A 12,241-nucleotide genomic window follows, 5' to 3' on the forward strand; every position below is an offset into this window, starting at 1 on the left:
GCAAATAGTAAATCGTTTCTCCACCCGTTGCCCTTAGCCATGGCAATTACTATTCACTTTTTTGTTTTTTCCTCCTATTTTTTAATGAAAATAATTAATTTGGGTAATATTTTCAGATAAGATTTTCGGATTCCTACGTGTCAAGACTATTCATAATCAGATAAAATTTTCGGATAAGATATTTGGATTCAAATTTCGGATTAATTTCAAAGTTCAAATTTCAGATAAATTTTTGGGTTCAAATTTCGAATGAATTTCAAAATTCAAATTTCAGATAAATTTGGGTTCAAATTTCGGATGAATTTCAAAATTCAAATTTCAGATAAATTTGGGTTCAAATTTCAGATAAATTAGGGTTCAAATTTCGGATGAATTTCAAATTTCAGATATGATTTTCATCCAATAAAATCAAGCCACGTGGCATGTCTATCTTGCCAAATTTTTCTATAAAACCAGAGTCTCAGCTCATACCTCTCACACCACATCTTTCTATATTTTCATTTCTGAGAGTTTATAATTCATACTTCATTCATTCTGAATGGAAGAATTTAGGAGATGCTTGGAGAGACAAGAGAGAGAAAGAAGAGAGAGAAACCGTAGAGCAGATGAAGTCAATGAGTTGCAGAGACAAGTCGATGAGCAAGTTCTCATAACAGTGGCTTTGGAAGAAGAAGAGAACCAAGGTCGCCGCCATAGTTCACAAGCCGGCCGCCGCCGGAATGTGGAAAGACATAGGCATTCTAGGGGTAAGAATCTTTTGGAAGATTATTTTATCCCAACTTCTTTGTACTCTGATGTTGATTTTCGAAGGCGATTTAGAATGCAACCTCATTTGTTCAATAAAGTCATGCATGATATTTGCAATTATGATGCATACTTTGTTCAAAAGTGTGATGCTGCTGGGGTTTTGGGGCTTCTTCCGGAGCAAAAGCTTACAGCTGTTATACGAATGTTGGCATATGGAGCATCTGCTGATCAGGTGGATGAGATTGCCCGGATGGGGAAGTCCACTACGTTGGAGGCTTTGGTAAGATTTTGTCAAGCTGTTGAAACTCTGTACACTAGGGACTACCTGCGTAGACCTACTCCCAGGGACATATGACTTGTATTCATCGCCATGGTTTCCCGATCTGTCTTGTCCATATCTTTTTTGCGCAAATACTCCCTTTCACGTGCAAACTCAGCATCAAGGGCCAACTCGTGCTCTTGGCGTTTTTGCTCCATTTCTATTCTTATGCCGTTTTGCCTTGCAATTTCCTCCAAAAATTGTGAATTTTGATTGCTTGAATTACCCTTCTTCTTTGCCTTCGCGGCCTTTCGGCCAATGGGCCTCGGCTCCTTTTCGATGGGTGAGTCTTGACTCATAGGAGAATAAAGAGGTGAATCCGATGTCATTGAATCACGGAGTGGCGTCTCGTTTAACACAACCTCCGGACCCGTTGGAATAATTACGAAGCGTTTGCAAAATTTCACCACCTCCCAACATTCATGATGGGTGAAACTTTTTTTGCCACCCCCGGTTGCACCGAACCACATTTGTGCTTGAATCATCTATTGAACAAAAAAATGGAAATGCAATAAATATTTAAAATATATTGGATATGCAAGAAATATTAACAACATATTAAAAATACAAGCAATATTAACAAAATATTGAAAATGCAAGAAATATTAACAACATATTCAAAATGCAAGCAATATTAACAAAATATATACAACATATTGAAAATGCAAGCAATATTAACAAAATATTGAAAATGCAAGCAATATTAACAAAATATTGAAAATGCAAGCAATATTAACAAAATATATACAACATATTGAAAATGCAAGCAATATTAACAAAATATTGAAAATGCAAGCAATATTAACAAAATATATACAACATATTGAAAATGTAAGCAATATTAACAAAATATATATATTAGGAGATTAAACTTAATAACACAAAAATTATAAAATACTTACCTCGTTAGTACGATTTTGCCCACTTCTATAGTTGTCCATCGCTTTTGCTAGGGCATTTCTCCATTTTCCCAACTCTTTATTGAGAATTTTCCACCTACTGGATAATGTCATCTCCGTACGAGTAGACCCCGGAATTTTTTCACAAAATTCGGCATGAATTTTTTTCCACATATGAAAAAATTTCATTTCATTGCTGGACACGGGACAATGACAAATTTGGAGCCAAGCCTCACACAAAGAAACATCTTCCATTGTGCTCCAAGCCCCTCCGGTTTCGATAGAAGAAGCCATAAAAATATGAAATCAAAATGCTAGATGAAAAAGAGGAAAATGTTGTGTAAAAAGAGTGAATATTAGTAGAAGTATAATGAAATGTAAGAGTATTGGTGTTGAAAGTGAAGGGTATTGATAGGTATTTATAGAAAAAAATACCAGAATTTTTTAGAATTTTTTAGAATTTTTTTTCATATTTTTTTCACCCAAAAAAGCCTCAGCCGTTGGATTAGAAAGGAGAAGCAGATCGGAAGGCACTGAGCGCGACACGTGGCAGCCTACCGTTGGCGCTGGCGTCAGCGCGCGCTGATTCAAAATTTTTTTACCGTTGGCGCGTGCATTGCACGCGCCAACGGTAAAAAAATTTTGACAGCCCTAGCTGACGTCAGCGTGACGCCAGCGCTGACGTCAGCACCCGCGTTTTGGACCTGGAGCTGGTTTGGCCTTCGGGCTGGCCCGAGTTGGTGGGTCCCACACCAAACCCGGGCCTGGGCTGCACGCTGGAGCGAAAATTTTTTTTTTTTCTGCCCTTGCCTCGGGCTGGGCTCCTTCGCTGGAGCCACTCTAATAGAAAGTAGATATGGCTCAAACACCACAAAAATGCCTAACAATTTAGGGGCATTATTCTTTTAGTCCTCTAGAACTTTGATCTGTTTGGTGATAGGACAATTATGGCCTTGCTTGCTTTGGTAATTCCTTCTTAGCTTTAGCTCAGGAGTCCCTTGCTTTTGAAAACAAAGGTCCTACTTGCTTTTCCAAAAGGAAATACTATATTATGTTGCCTCTATTATTGCTGGACTAGTTTCCAAATATTATTTTTTTTTTGGTGAATTCGATTAAAAACCCATAAAGGGAAGTAAGGAGAAGCTTAAATAAGGATGATTTCTTTGGTGATAGGACTATTATGGCCTTGCTTGTTTTGGTAACTCCTTCTTAGCTTTTAGCTTAGCAGATGGTGCCAAAGAGTCTCTTGCTTTTTTTCTTTTTTTTTTAAAGGGCCCTACTTGCTTTTCCAAACGGAAATACTAGAATTGATTCCTCGTGAAGTAGTTGCCTCTATATTATTGCTGGACTAGTAACTAGTTTCCTACTTTTTTGTTGTTGGAATGCAGAAAGTGCTTGTTGAATGAACAATTATCCAACACTCCATCAATTAATTCTCTTGTTTGTTCTTATTATATAGGAAAAGGATTACCATATGATTGTTTTCCCAGGTTTCTTTGTATTCTTTTGAAATTTATGGGTTTTTTTCCCTTTAATTTACTGTATATAGATGTAATTATATTAAATCGTTGTTGCAGATGGACGAACGAAGATGGGAGGACTTACAAATGGACTGCTTGGTCAAAGTGTTGGTGAAAGTTGGACTGGAGTCACTGCTTTTGGATGTCCCTTTTGTGTGCAAGTCATGGTACATGCCGACCCTCAATCCTTCATGCTGGCAATCTCTCATTTTCCCGGACAACGAATGTATTGAAGTCTGGCCTTGGGATGTGTCTGAATGTCCAAATTTTCAAAATCTTATGGACAGATTTGCGAGTGAGTATCAAATTGATGGGGATCGTTGCTCTGTCACCGCTTTTCTAAAGTTTGTGATCAATCGGAGCAGCGGAAATGCTACTGTGCTCAAGCTTCCCAAATGCTGCACAGTAGAAGCCTTTGAATTTGCTGCAAATGCGTAAGTTTTCTCATTTAAGTTAATTTTCAAAATTCCAATCCAAGTGTAGTTTAATTTTCCTTGTAATTGTAAATGTAAATGTAGCATTTTTGCTGTTGTGGAATGTGTGCAGGTGTCCTGGCCTTGTGACTTTGAGTTTACCAGGAGATGTATTGGACAACAAACACACAAACCTAGAGCTGATTGGCAATTGGAAAAATTTGGAGGTGTTATCATTGGGTTCATGCTTAAATTTGGCGAAAATACTTGTAATTATACAAACACATTGCAAGAATTTGTATGGTTTAGATTTGTCCAAAGGCTCTGTTCATGGACGTGAGGCATTGTCAATTGTGAAGTTGGTGCCTAATATCAAGTACTTAAATTTGAAGGGTGCAAAAGTAAGACGGGATAGTCTTGTCACGTTGCTGTGCGGATGCAAAGATCTAGTGATGTTGGACGCCAGAGATTGTTCTGGTTTCAATGAGAACGACGATGAATTATCAAAGCTTGCGTCTCATATTAGTAAATTTATGTGCGAGGGTTCTGAATTTCCTGAATTTCTTTGTGGTATGGACAATTTTGTTCTTCCTGTTGTTGGATACTCATTTCAACAACTTGTGGAGGAGAATTGGGATGAAATGCTCAATGATTTGCGCGATGCGTTCAACGATTTGAGTGACGAGGAATGAAGAACTATTTGATTGTACTAAGTAATATCTCATCTTTTTTATATTTACAACGTTACAGAGCAATTGTGTGTGTTGAGTGTGGTGTGGTGTTCATCTTGTGTTTTTGGACATTGTTACTCTAATGAGGGCTTGTTATAAGTTCCTATCTTGATTTAATTATAAGATGTTTGCTTAATTGGGAAAATGGCCGTTCTAAATTCCTTCTCTACATTTTCTGTAATATCACATGTGCTCGCGATTGTCTTCAGCCTTGCCTCTGCCTCTATATCTATCCTAACTTTCCCTGCCCACCAAAGGTTTTCCTATAGCTAAATTTCTTTGAGGCTCAGGAATGTTGGTTGCACCAGCTTAACAACGGCCACAATCAATAGACAAATGAAATAATATGTTTCATTGATTTTATAAGGTTAAGGAATGTAAGACCAACTAAACATACGCAATTTTTCGCACGGTTTATGCTTATTAAATTCTAAAAAGAAATTAAGGCAGCCTCTGCTAGGTGGTAAACAAGTTCAGTGATGCTAGTTTTGGCACAATAAGAAGCATTTGATAGTAACCCATAGATTGGGAAACAGAACAATCTCAACAGAGAGCTTCATTTTTAGCAGCAAAAGAAAAGCTTCATTTCAATTCTTCAAAATCTGAGATATCCTGTGAGTCTACTACAGTTGAGTGCTCCATACAGAAGGCAACTTCAATTTCAACTTGTCCCCCTATCTCCACTGCAACAAAAACAGTGTGGCAGCTTAACACGTCCGCAAGCCCTTCAACCAGTCACCATTAAGGCATCAAAATGAAGTTTCTATTGCTATATATTTAGGCATCTATGAAAAAAATAATAAGTATCACAAAAAGTGATTAAAAACATGGAAACATCAAACATCTAAGAAAGATGATGAACCAGAAATATATTAACCATTCATTCAGACAGGGGACATATTTACCTTCAAGAAGAACCAAAAAGGATGTGTCAACGTTAATACAACTATTTTACTCTAAAAGCTTAAATTTTTGGGGAATTGTTGGAGCGTGAAATTTTGGGTCTTCCAACAAGTAATCTCGTAATCAATGTTGAGAAGCCAGACACCATCTTCGATTGCCACCAATGAAAGGGGGTGCCTACAAGAAAACACTCCGACGCTAAATCAAGCTAACAAATTCCTTATATGCACACTACACACAGAGAGGCAGCAAAATGCATATTGTAAGAAACATGTAGTTAAAGTCCCACCCCACACCTTGCAAACCTTCTAATAAAATGGGTTGGGCATACTCTTTGGTTCCATGCTTTTTCTTGTTTTGTTCGTCGTAGATTAATAAACACAACATAATATAGAAGCATGAGCAAAATAGAACTTTATTTTTTTTAATACAAGTCATAGTCTAAATTATAAGAGGAGGGGGGTTTCGCACAGACACTTTATCAAGATGTCATAGAATTCAAACTTAATGCCATTATTATACAAGTTAATATCATTTTTCACTCGATTACAGAATTATAAAATTTTAGAATTAATACAACATACAAGAACTTGTTCGACAACTTTGGTTGGTCCATAAAATCTACACATTGGGCTTCAAATCATGTCGGTGTGGCACTCAGATTGGCCCAATAAATCAGCCCTTTTATTTTATTTTTACCAATTTGCTAAATTAGGCATATCATGTACTGATGAAGAAAGTTCAATGTTACAAAATGCATATGACACTCTGTCACATCCATTCAAAGCACTCCCAAAAACAAACGAAAATGACAAATTTTCAAACTCAGAAAACTATCAACACTAGCGGTACCAATTTGTCTGCATATAACTTCAAAAATATATAATAATGATTGCCACTTGTCAACTGCTATTAAACAATTAAAATATAAATCAACAAAACCAAACCCTCTAATTTATATATATTTTGACGAATTGGGTTTCTCTAGTTAGCAGTGAATCAGCCAGAAAATCTCAGCACTGAAAAAGCCATAAGCTACAAACAGATGAACTTTGAGTCTCTAACATCACCTCTTGAGGAACCGAACCTTGGCGCTCCCTGAGGACAATGGGTCCGCGACAAAGCCGCAGCCCCAACCCAAACATGTCCATACAAAATAATGTATAAATCTTTACAAAAACTTCTCTTCCCAAAGCCTCACCCACACGTTCATACAAATATGTGATCAGAAAGGGTACGACTTTGCTTGAATAAAAATAAAAAGAACGTTGGCACGTAGCTACATTTTGACTTCTTAAACCACAAACTCCGACACATATTCCTACCATTTCTATATAAAAAATTAAAAATCAAACCAAACCAAATCGAAACCATACAAGAAGAAGATTACAAAAATACAAGTTTTCAAACTCGGGTCCATTTTATTATGAACATAAATTCAACCCATATGGTTCAGTCGCAAAGATTCCACAAGGCGAAAGAAAAAAAGAAATATATATTTATATATATCAAAGTTTGAATTGAAATGAAACAAAGATTTCTTTTTTTTCTTCTTGCTTTACAGCATATGAGTTCCAATGCAAATATATTGTTCACCGTCTCGACCACGGTATCTTGTTCCCGAGCCTCAAAATTAGACAATGCTGCACAATCTCTCACACCTTGCCTAGTACGTCGTCTCTCTCTAAACAAAAATTTCTTCTTAATTTCTTGGTCTTCGATAATTAATTACTGCACGAGGAGAGTTGGACTTTGGAAAAATAATTAATCAATTATTAGTACTCAAGTCAAGGACTCATTTTGTTAATTTAATAGTAACCTATGTACTTCGCTTTTCTGGAGGAGGAGGACGAGGAGGAGGGTTTTTGAGTTTAGAACCGTTGCGATACTGACACGTGGCGGCGTCTCAGGTGGGGAGAGACGATGGAGATGAGCCCGCCCAGTGGGGGCCGCATCTTTGACCTGTAAATCATCTCGTCGTACGGCCTCCTGTAGAACTTCAAAAACGGGACGAACGACTCCCGAGACTTCTCCGTCTTGCTCACGTGGCACTCCTTGCTAGTGCTGCTGCGGAAGAACATGGCCGGTGACTGGAGGAACGACGGCCGTGGGGTCCGCGGGTGGCGAGGGGTTCTGCTCGCCTCGCTGCTGGTGCACCGTTGGGGCAGTGGGGTCGACGGGAACAAGCTCTTCCTCGTGGCCGCCGAGTTGCCGTAGCCGTGGATGGTTCCACGTGGCGTTCTCGCGGCTGGGGATGCAAAGGAGAACGACCGAGCGTTTAGCGGAGAGATGAGTGAGGGTCCCAGAGGGGAGTGACCGGTGGGCCCTACTTTGGATGCTGACGTGTCGGTAAGGCTGAGGTACCAAGGCTTGAGAGAGTCGAACTGGTGGTGAGAAACAGTGAAGGAGAAACGCGAGGACGAGCAGGAGCCGATTTTGGCCGTTGATTTGATTGACGCGGGGTCGAATCGTAGGGACGAGGCTCGCGGGTAGTTTGAGAAGTCGTTGAAATCCAACGACTCCTCAAAGTCTAGTGATGACACCACCATCGTAGCCGTAGAAAGCTCCAAAAAGGGTCGTACGCCCTACAAACCAATAAAACACATCCACGTCACACTCAACACATTTGACTTATTAAATTGTATACCTGGTGGTCACACAAAGATCAATAACCAAAAACAAAACAATGTTAACATCCATGGTAAAATGTTGGAATGACTTGGAGAAATTAAAGTTTATACGAAAAACTTTGGGGCGGGATTCGTTTGGCGTGACAATCGCGCAGTCAAATTTACATCATGATAGCCCGACTGTCGTAACCCACACACAAACGGGGATCCTCCCTTGAAACAACTTGTGTCATATATTGTGTTGATAGTGTTTTATCTAAAGTCCAAGACCTTTTTCATAGCAACAGTGTTACATGGGTGGTAAGTAACACCTAATTTAATCTTTAGATTTTTACTGTTCCTAGGATTGTATTCTCTGAAAGCAAACCCTAGCAATAATTGTGGCATAATTTGAACCCATGCAAAAGCAATAATAATCAAGAGTTGATGATGATGATGATCAGCATCCCCCACAAAAAAGAAGTGGGAATAGGGTTGTCATTGACTTGTTTTTGAACACTGCAACCCAATTGGATGTGACCTAAGCCTTAAAAGGATAAGGCTTATAGGTGGGGTTTGTTCCCAAAAGCAGCATACATTATGCACAAGTAGTCAAAACAAAAACAGTGAATAAAAAACACACAAACACAAACCCAGCAAGCTCAACAGTAACATTGGACTTTTTTTACACCAACCAACCAAATATTAACTCATTTGTTTTGAATTTTGATGAACATTTTTACCTTCCAGAGATAAGAGAACATAGTGGGAGGGTCAATTACAAAGGCCTTGAACAGCCGTCCTGGGTAGTACTCTGCCACAATTTTCAGTGCTGCCAGCAACAAGTTCATAAAAGCCGAAGCTGATCTGAAAAAGCCTGCAAAAATCCACCGCGACTTTTAATAAATAATCAAAATTAGTGTTAATTTCATGCATAATTTTGAATTATAATTGTTAATTGGATGGATAAAAAGTGTTTTAAGGGTCTCTGGCAAAGCAGAAAAAGTAGAATCCTGGCAGGATCAATATATTTAAGGAAGGAGCAGTTTTGGGAATTGACCAATTCTAGGAGGGGAGGGGGAGGGGTATCAAAATTGATACTCCGATTCCCCATAATGCCCCTTCATTTCTGGACCACTTTTGAGGGTTTGATCGCGACACCTGAGGGGCACTCCGGACAATTTCTGATGATATCTCAGTCCCAGAACACCACAGTGCCTCTTCCTCCGACATATCTGCCTGCCTGATTTCTCATTAACAAGGCTAGTTTACTAGGGTGCAGTTTTGAAGTACAATGGTGGTGAATTACTAAATTAGCCTTGTTGATTTTGGTATGCCAAGGGTAAGATTGGGAGGCTTACTTGCGTCGAAAAGGAGAACGAACTGCTCAACATTTTTGGGCATGCTCTCAATGGCCACCTCCAGCGTGAAAACCAATAAGCGAGTGAACCTTAAATGTGCAAAAATGGAAAATACAAAAAATATTTTCAGGAAAAACAAAAGCAAAAACAAGAAGAAGATGAGAAGGACAAATTCTGTTTGAGCAGTTTCTGGGTTTTGTTTGCTACTCACAGTTTTTGTGAATGGAACTTCTGGTAGTCCTGCTTGATCCGGAAAATCTGTACAAAAAGTTAAGGAGAAATGTGGGTTGTTTAATAAACAAACAAAAACACAGTGGAAAACAAAATAAAACAGAAAGAGATAGAGATTGAATTTATTTTAATTATTAAATTTTACCAGAACGGGTCTGGATTCTTCATCATGCCCGGACACGTAGGCAACCCCTTCTGCAAGTTCAGCTGAGAACTCGTCTGCTATCAAGTTCTCTGTGTGTTCAAAACAACAACATTAAAATAAGTAATAGAAAGAAGAGAGAAAGAGAGAGGTTTCACTTTTTCATCATTAGTGGTTGGGTTAAAACACTTTAACGCTTAATTCAAAGCGTGGAAAAAGCAAGATTCTACGCTTAAACACAAAACAAAAAGAGAAACCAAGATGCACTAAAAAAGAGAATAAGTAACACCAGCAGAAAAAAATGAGAAAGAAGAAGAAGAAAACTACCAGTGCCAATGCTTTGTCTCCAAGAAAGACAGGCCCTCAGTTGCTTGGCTGCCTTCTTAACACTGTCTCCTTTTGCCTTCAGAAACCTCTCAACACAAGCAGTGTTGCAAAACTTCTCCTGCAAAACCAAAACAAAACAAAAAGAGACACAGTCCATTAAAAAAATGATTGGCTGGAAAAACCCGTGAACAAAATGCAAACTTTTTGAAAACCCATGAAGCAAAACATGGAGATCTGAAAGTTGGTGAGGAAGCTCAACCTGTTTGACTGAAAGTGGGGCTTGTTTTCTTAGAAGCTGAAGAACAGCTTCAACCCTTGAGTCGTCTTTGCTCTGCTGATCTCTCTGCTGCAGATGATGATCTTTCTTTCCCATTTCGAGAGAGATTTCCGACAAATGGTGATGAGATCAAATCAACGAATCAGTTCCAAGAAAACACACACTCTATTATACCAGCCTTCAAATTTACGCAACCATTAAAATGTTCACTCAAGAAAAAGAGAGAGAGAGAGAGAGAGAGAGAGAGAGAGAGAGAGAGAGAGGGAAAATAAAGGTGTTGAAACTTGAAAAACTGATCCAACGTTGAATAAAGGAGAGTGAGGCAGAGGAGGGGATATATATAGCAAAACGACAGCTAATCACGCCGTTACAAGGCTAGCACACTGGCGCATGCAAAAGCTATTATATTTATTTTATTTTATTAATAAACAATGGGATTTTTTTTAAATTAAAAACGTCGTCAACTGGTTGGTTTGGTCAATGCGATTGTAATATTTTGCAATGATGGGTCCGAAAGCGATTCGTAACGGAAAAGGTCGGCTGGTCCAGGCCCAAGCCCATCGCCCACCTCCCCACTTAATTGCTCCAGCTTTATTACTTTCCCATTTTGCCCTGACCTTACCTTTTTCTGTTCGTCCTCATGTTTCTTTATCAGAAACGTATTCATTTTCATTTTTGATAGTTTCCTAGAATGTAACTTGCCTACATGTTGCCTACGATTACTGCTTATGGAGCTCTTTTAATGCCTGCGCCCATATATTTCATGATGATGATGATGTGCCTGCCTCCCATATTAATGTGTGGTTAAGACCATTCACATGGTTGCTTGATGGTCACTCATGTGTTACAATTTGTACATGGTCATAGATATCATTATATATATATTTTATGTTACGTGTTACAATTTTGTTTTCACATGTCGTATGCACATTTGATTTTTGGAATTGATGTGGGATTCATTGTGAAACCTATTGTATAAGTAACGATAATCAATGACTGACATTCACTTTGCATGCATGAGACATATATGTTAGCATTTTCCCCTTCTGTTTATGTGTAGAATTCAAATCTTTCAACATCCTTATTACAGCCGTTGTTCTTTTCTTCTTAAGAACAAAGTTAACTGTTTTCTTTTTAAAAGAAAGAAACATCTCTCACTTCACGTGTTTTAGAAGATACCAAACTATTAACCATTGAAAATCGTTCGCACACACACAAGCAGATGATAAAATCTTTCTACTTCATCGTGGTTATGTTGTACAATCACAAACAAAATGGATAATTCATTATATTTTGCCCATATCAGACATAAACAATGTTACTAGTCTACATTAATTCTCTCATCACAAAAGATTTCTATATTTATCACTTAATTATATATATATATCACTCATCGCGTTCAACCAAACACATAGTTATATATAACCGATAAAAGAGAATAACTACTCCAATGTGGTGATTGAAACAGGGACTTTGGTGGCTTTTGTATAAGTGAAAAAAGGCTGCAGTGGTACTGGATGTAATTATTGCACGATACAACTTTTATTTGGGTAAATTGAATGGGAGTTGCAATGATGGCACTTTTGTAGAAGCAAGGTGGGATGGTGGGGGTCTAGGTTGTGATGATAGGGGCAAAAAATTCCAACACGTGAACGGATATTGCGGGACAAAAGAACAGAAGGGCATATATGTATATATATATATATATGATCGAATGTCACACACAAAACAGTATCTTTCTTGTTCTTTTAGCTTCTTTGGA

The 12,241-nt window shown here is 38.3% G+C and overlaps 2 protein-coding genes across 2 annotated transcripts; one reads left to right on the forward strand and one right to left on the reverse strand.

Moving 5' to 3' along the window:
- LOC18793573 (F-box/LRR-repeat protein At3g48880) lies at window positions 2,912-4,774 on the forward strand. The gene is made up of 3 exons (XM_007224655.2): window positions 2,912-3,455; window positions 3,543-3,919; window positions 4,032-4,774. Exons 2-3 carry the CDS (start codon window positions 3,543-3,545, stop codon window positions 4,588-4,590), a joined length of 936 nt encoding a protein of 311 aa, XP_007224717.2. The 5' UTR covers window positions 2,912-3,455; the 3' UTR covers window positions 4,591-4,774.
- LOC18792314 (SEC14 cytosolic factor) lies at window positions 7,221-10,852 on the reverse strand. Its single transcript, XM_007222267.2, has 7 exons — window positions 10,462-10,852; window positions 10,203-10,320; window positions 9,879-9,967; window positions 9,714-9,760; window positions 9,503-9,591; window positions 8,885-9,018; window positions 7,221-8,117 (listed from the first exon to the last, which is right to left on the reverse strand). Exons 1-7 carry the CDS (start codon window positions 10,573-10,575, stop codon window positions 7,404-7,406), a joined length of 1,305 nt encoding a protein of 434 aa, XP_007222329.1. The 5' UTR covers window positions 10,576-10,852; the 3' UTR covers window positions 7,221-7,403.

Source organism: Prunus persica, chromosome G1 (assembly GCF_000346465.2).
Source record: "Prunus persica cultivar Lovell chromosome G1, Prunus_persica_NCBIv2, whole genome shotgun sequence".
In the NCBI taxonomy this organism is placed as follows: Eukaryota; Viridiplantae; Streptophyta; class Magnoliopsida; order Rosales; family Rosaceae; genus Prunus; species Prunus persica.

Coding starts and splice junctions, on each gene's coding strand:
- LOC18792314 (XM_007222267.2), bottom strand. CDS start 10,575: ATGGGAAAGAAAGATCATCATCTGCAGCAGAGAGATCAGCAGAGCAAA. Junction 9,968..10,202: donor GAGACAAAGCATTGGCACTG/GTAGTTTTCTTC, acceptor TTGAACACACAG/AGAACTTGATAGCAGACGAG. Junction 9,592..9,713: donor AAGTTCCATTCACAAAAACT/GTGAGTAGCAAA, acceptor TGCACATTTAAG/GTTCACTCGCTTATTGGTTT.
- LOC18793573 (XM_007224655.2), top strand. CDS start 3,543: ATGGACGAACGAAGATGGGAGGACTTACAAATGGACTGCTTGGTCAAA. Junction 3,920..4,031: donor TTTGAATTTGCTGCAAATGC/GTAAGTTTTCTC, acceptor GAATGTGTGCAG/GTGTCCTGGCCTTGTGACTT.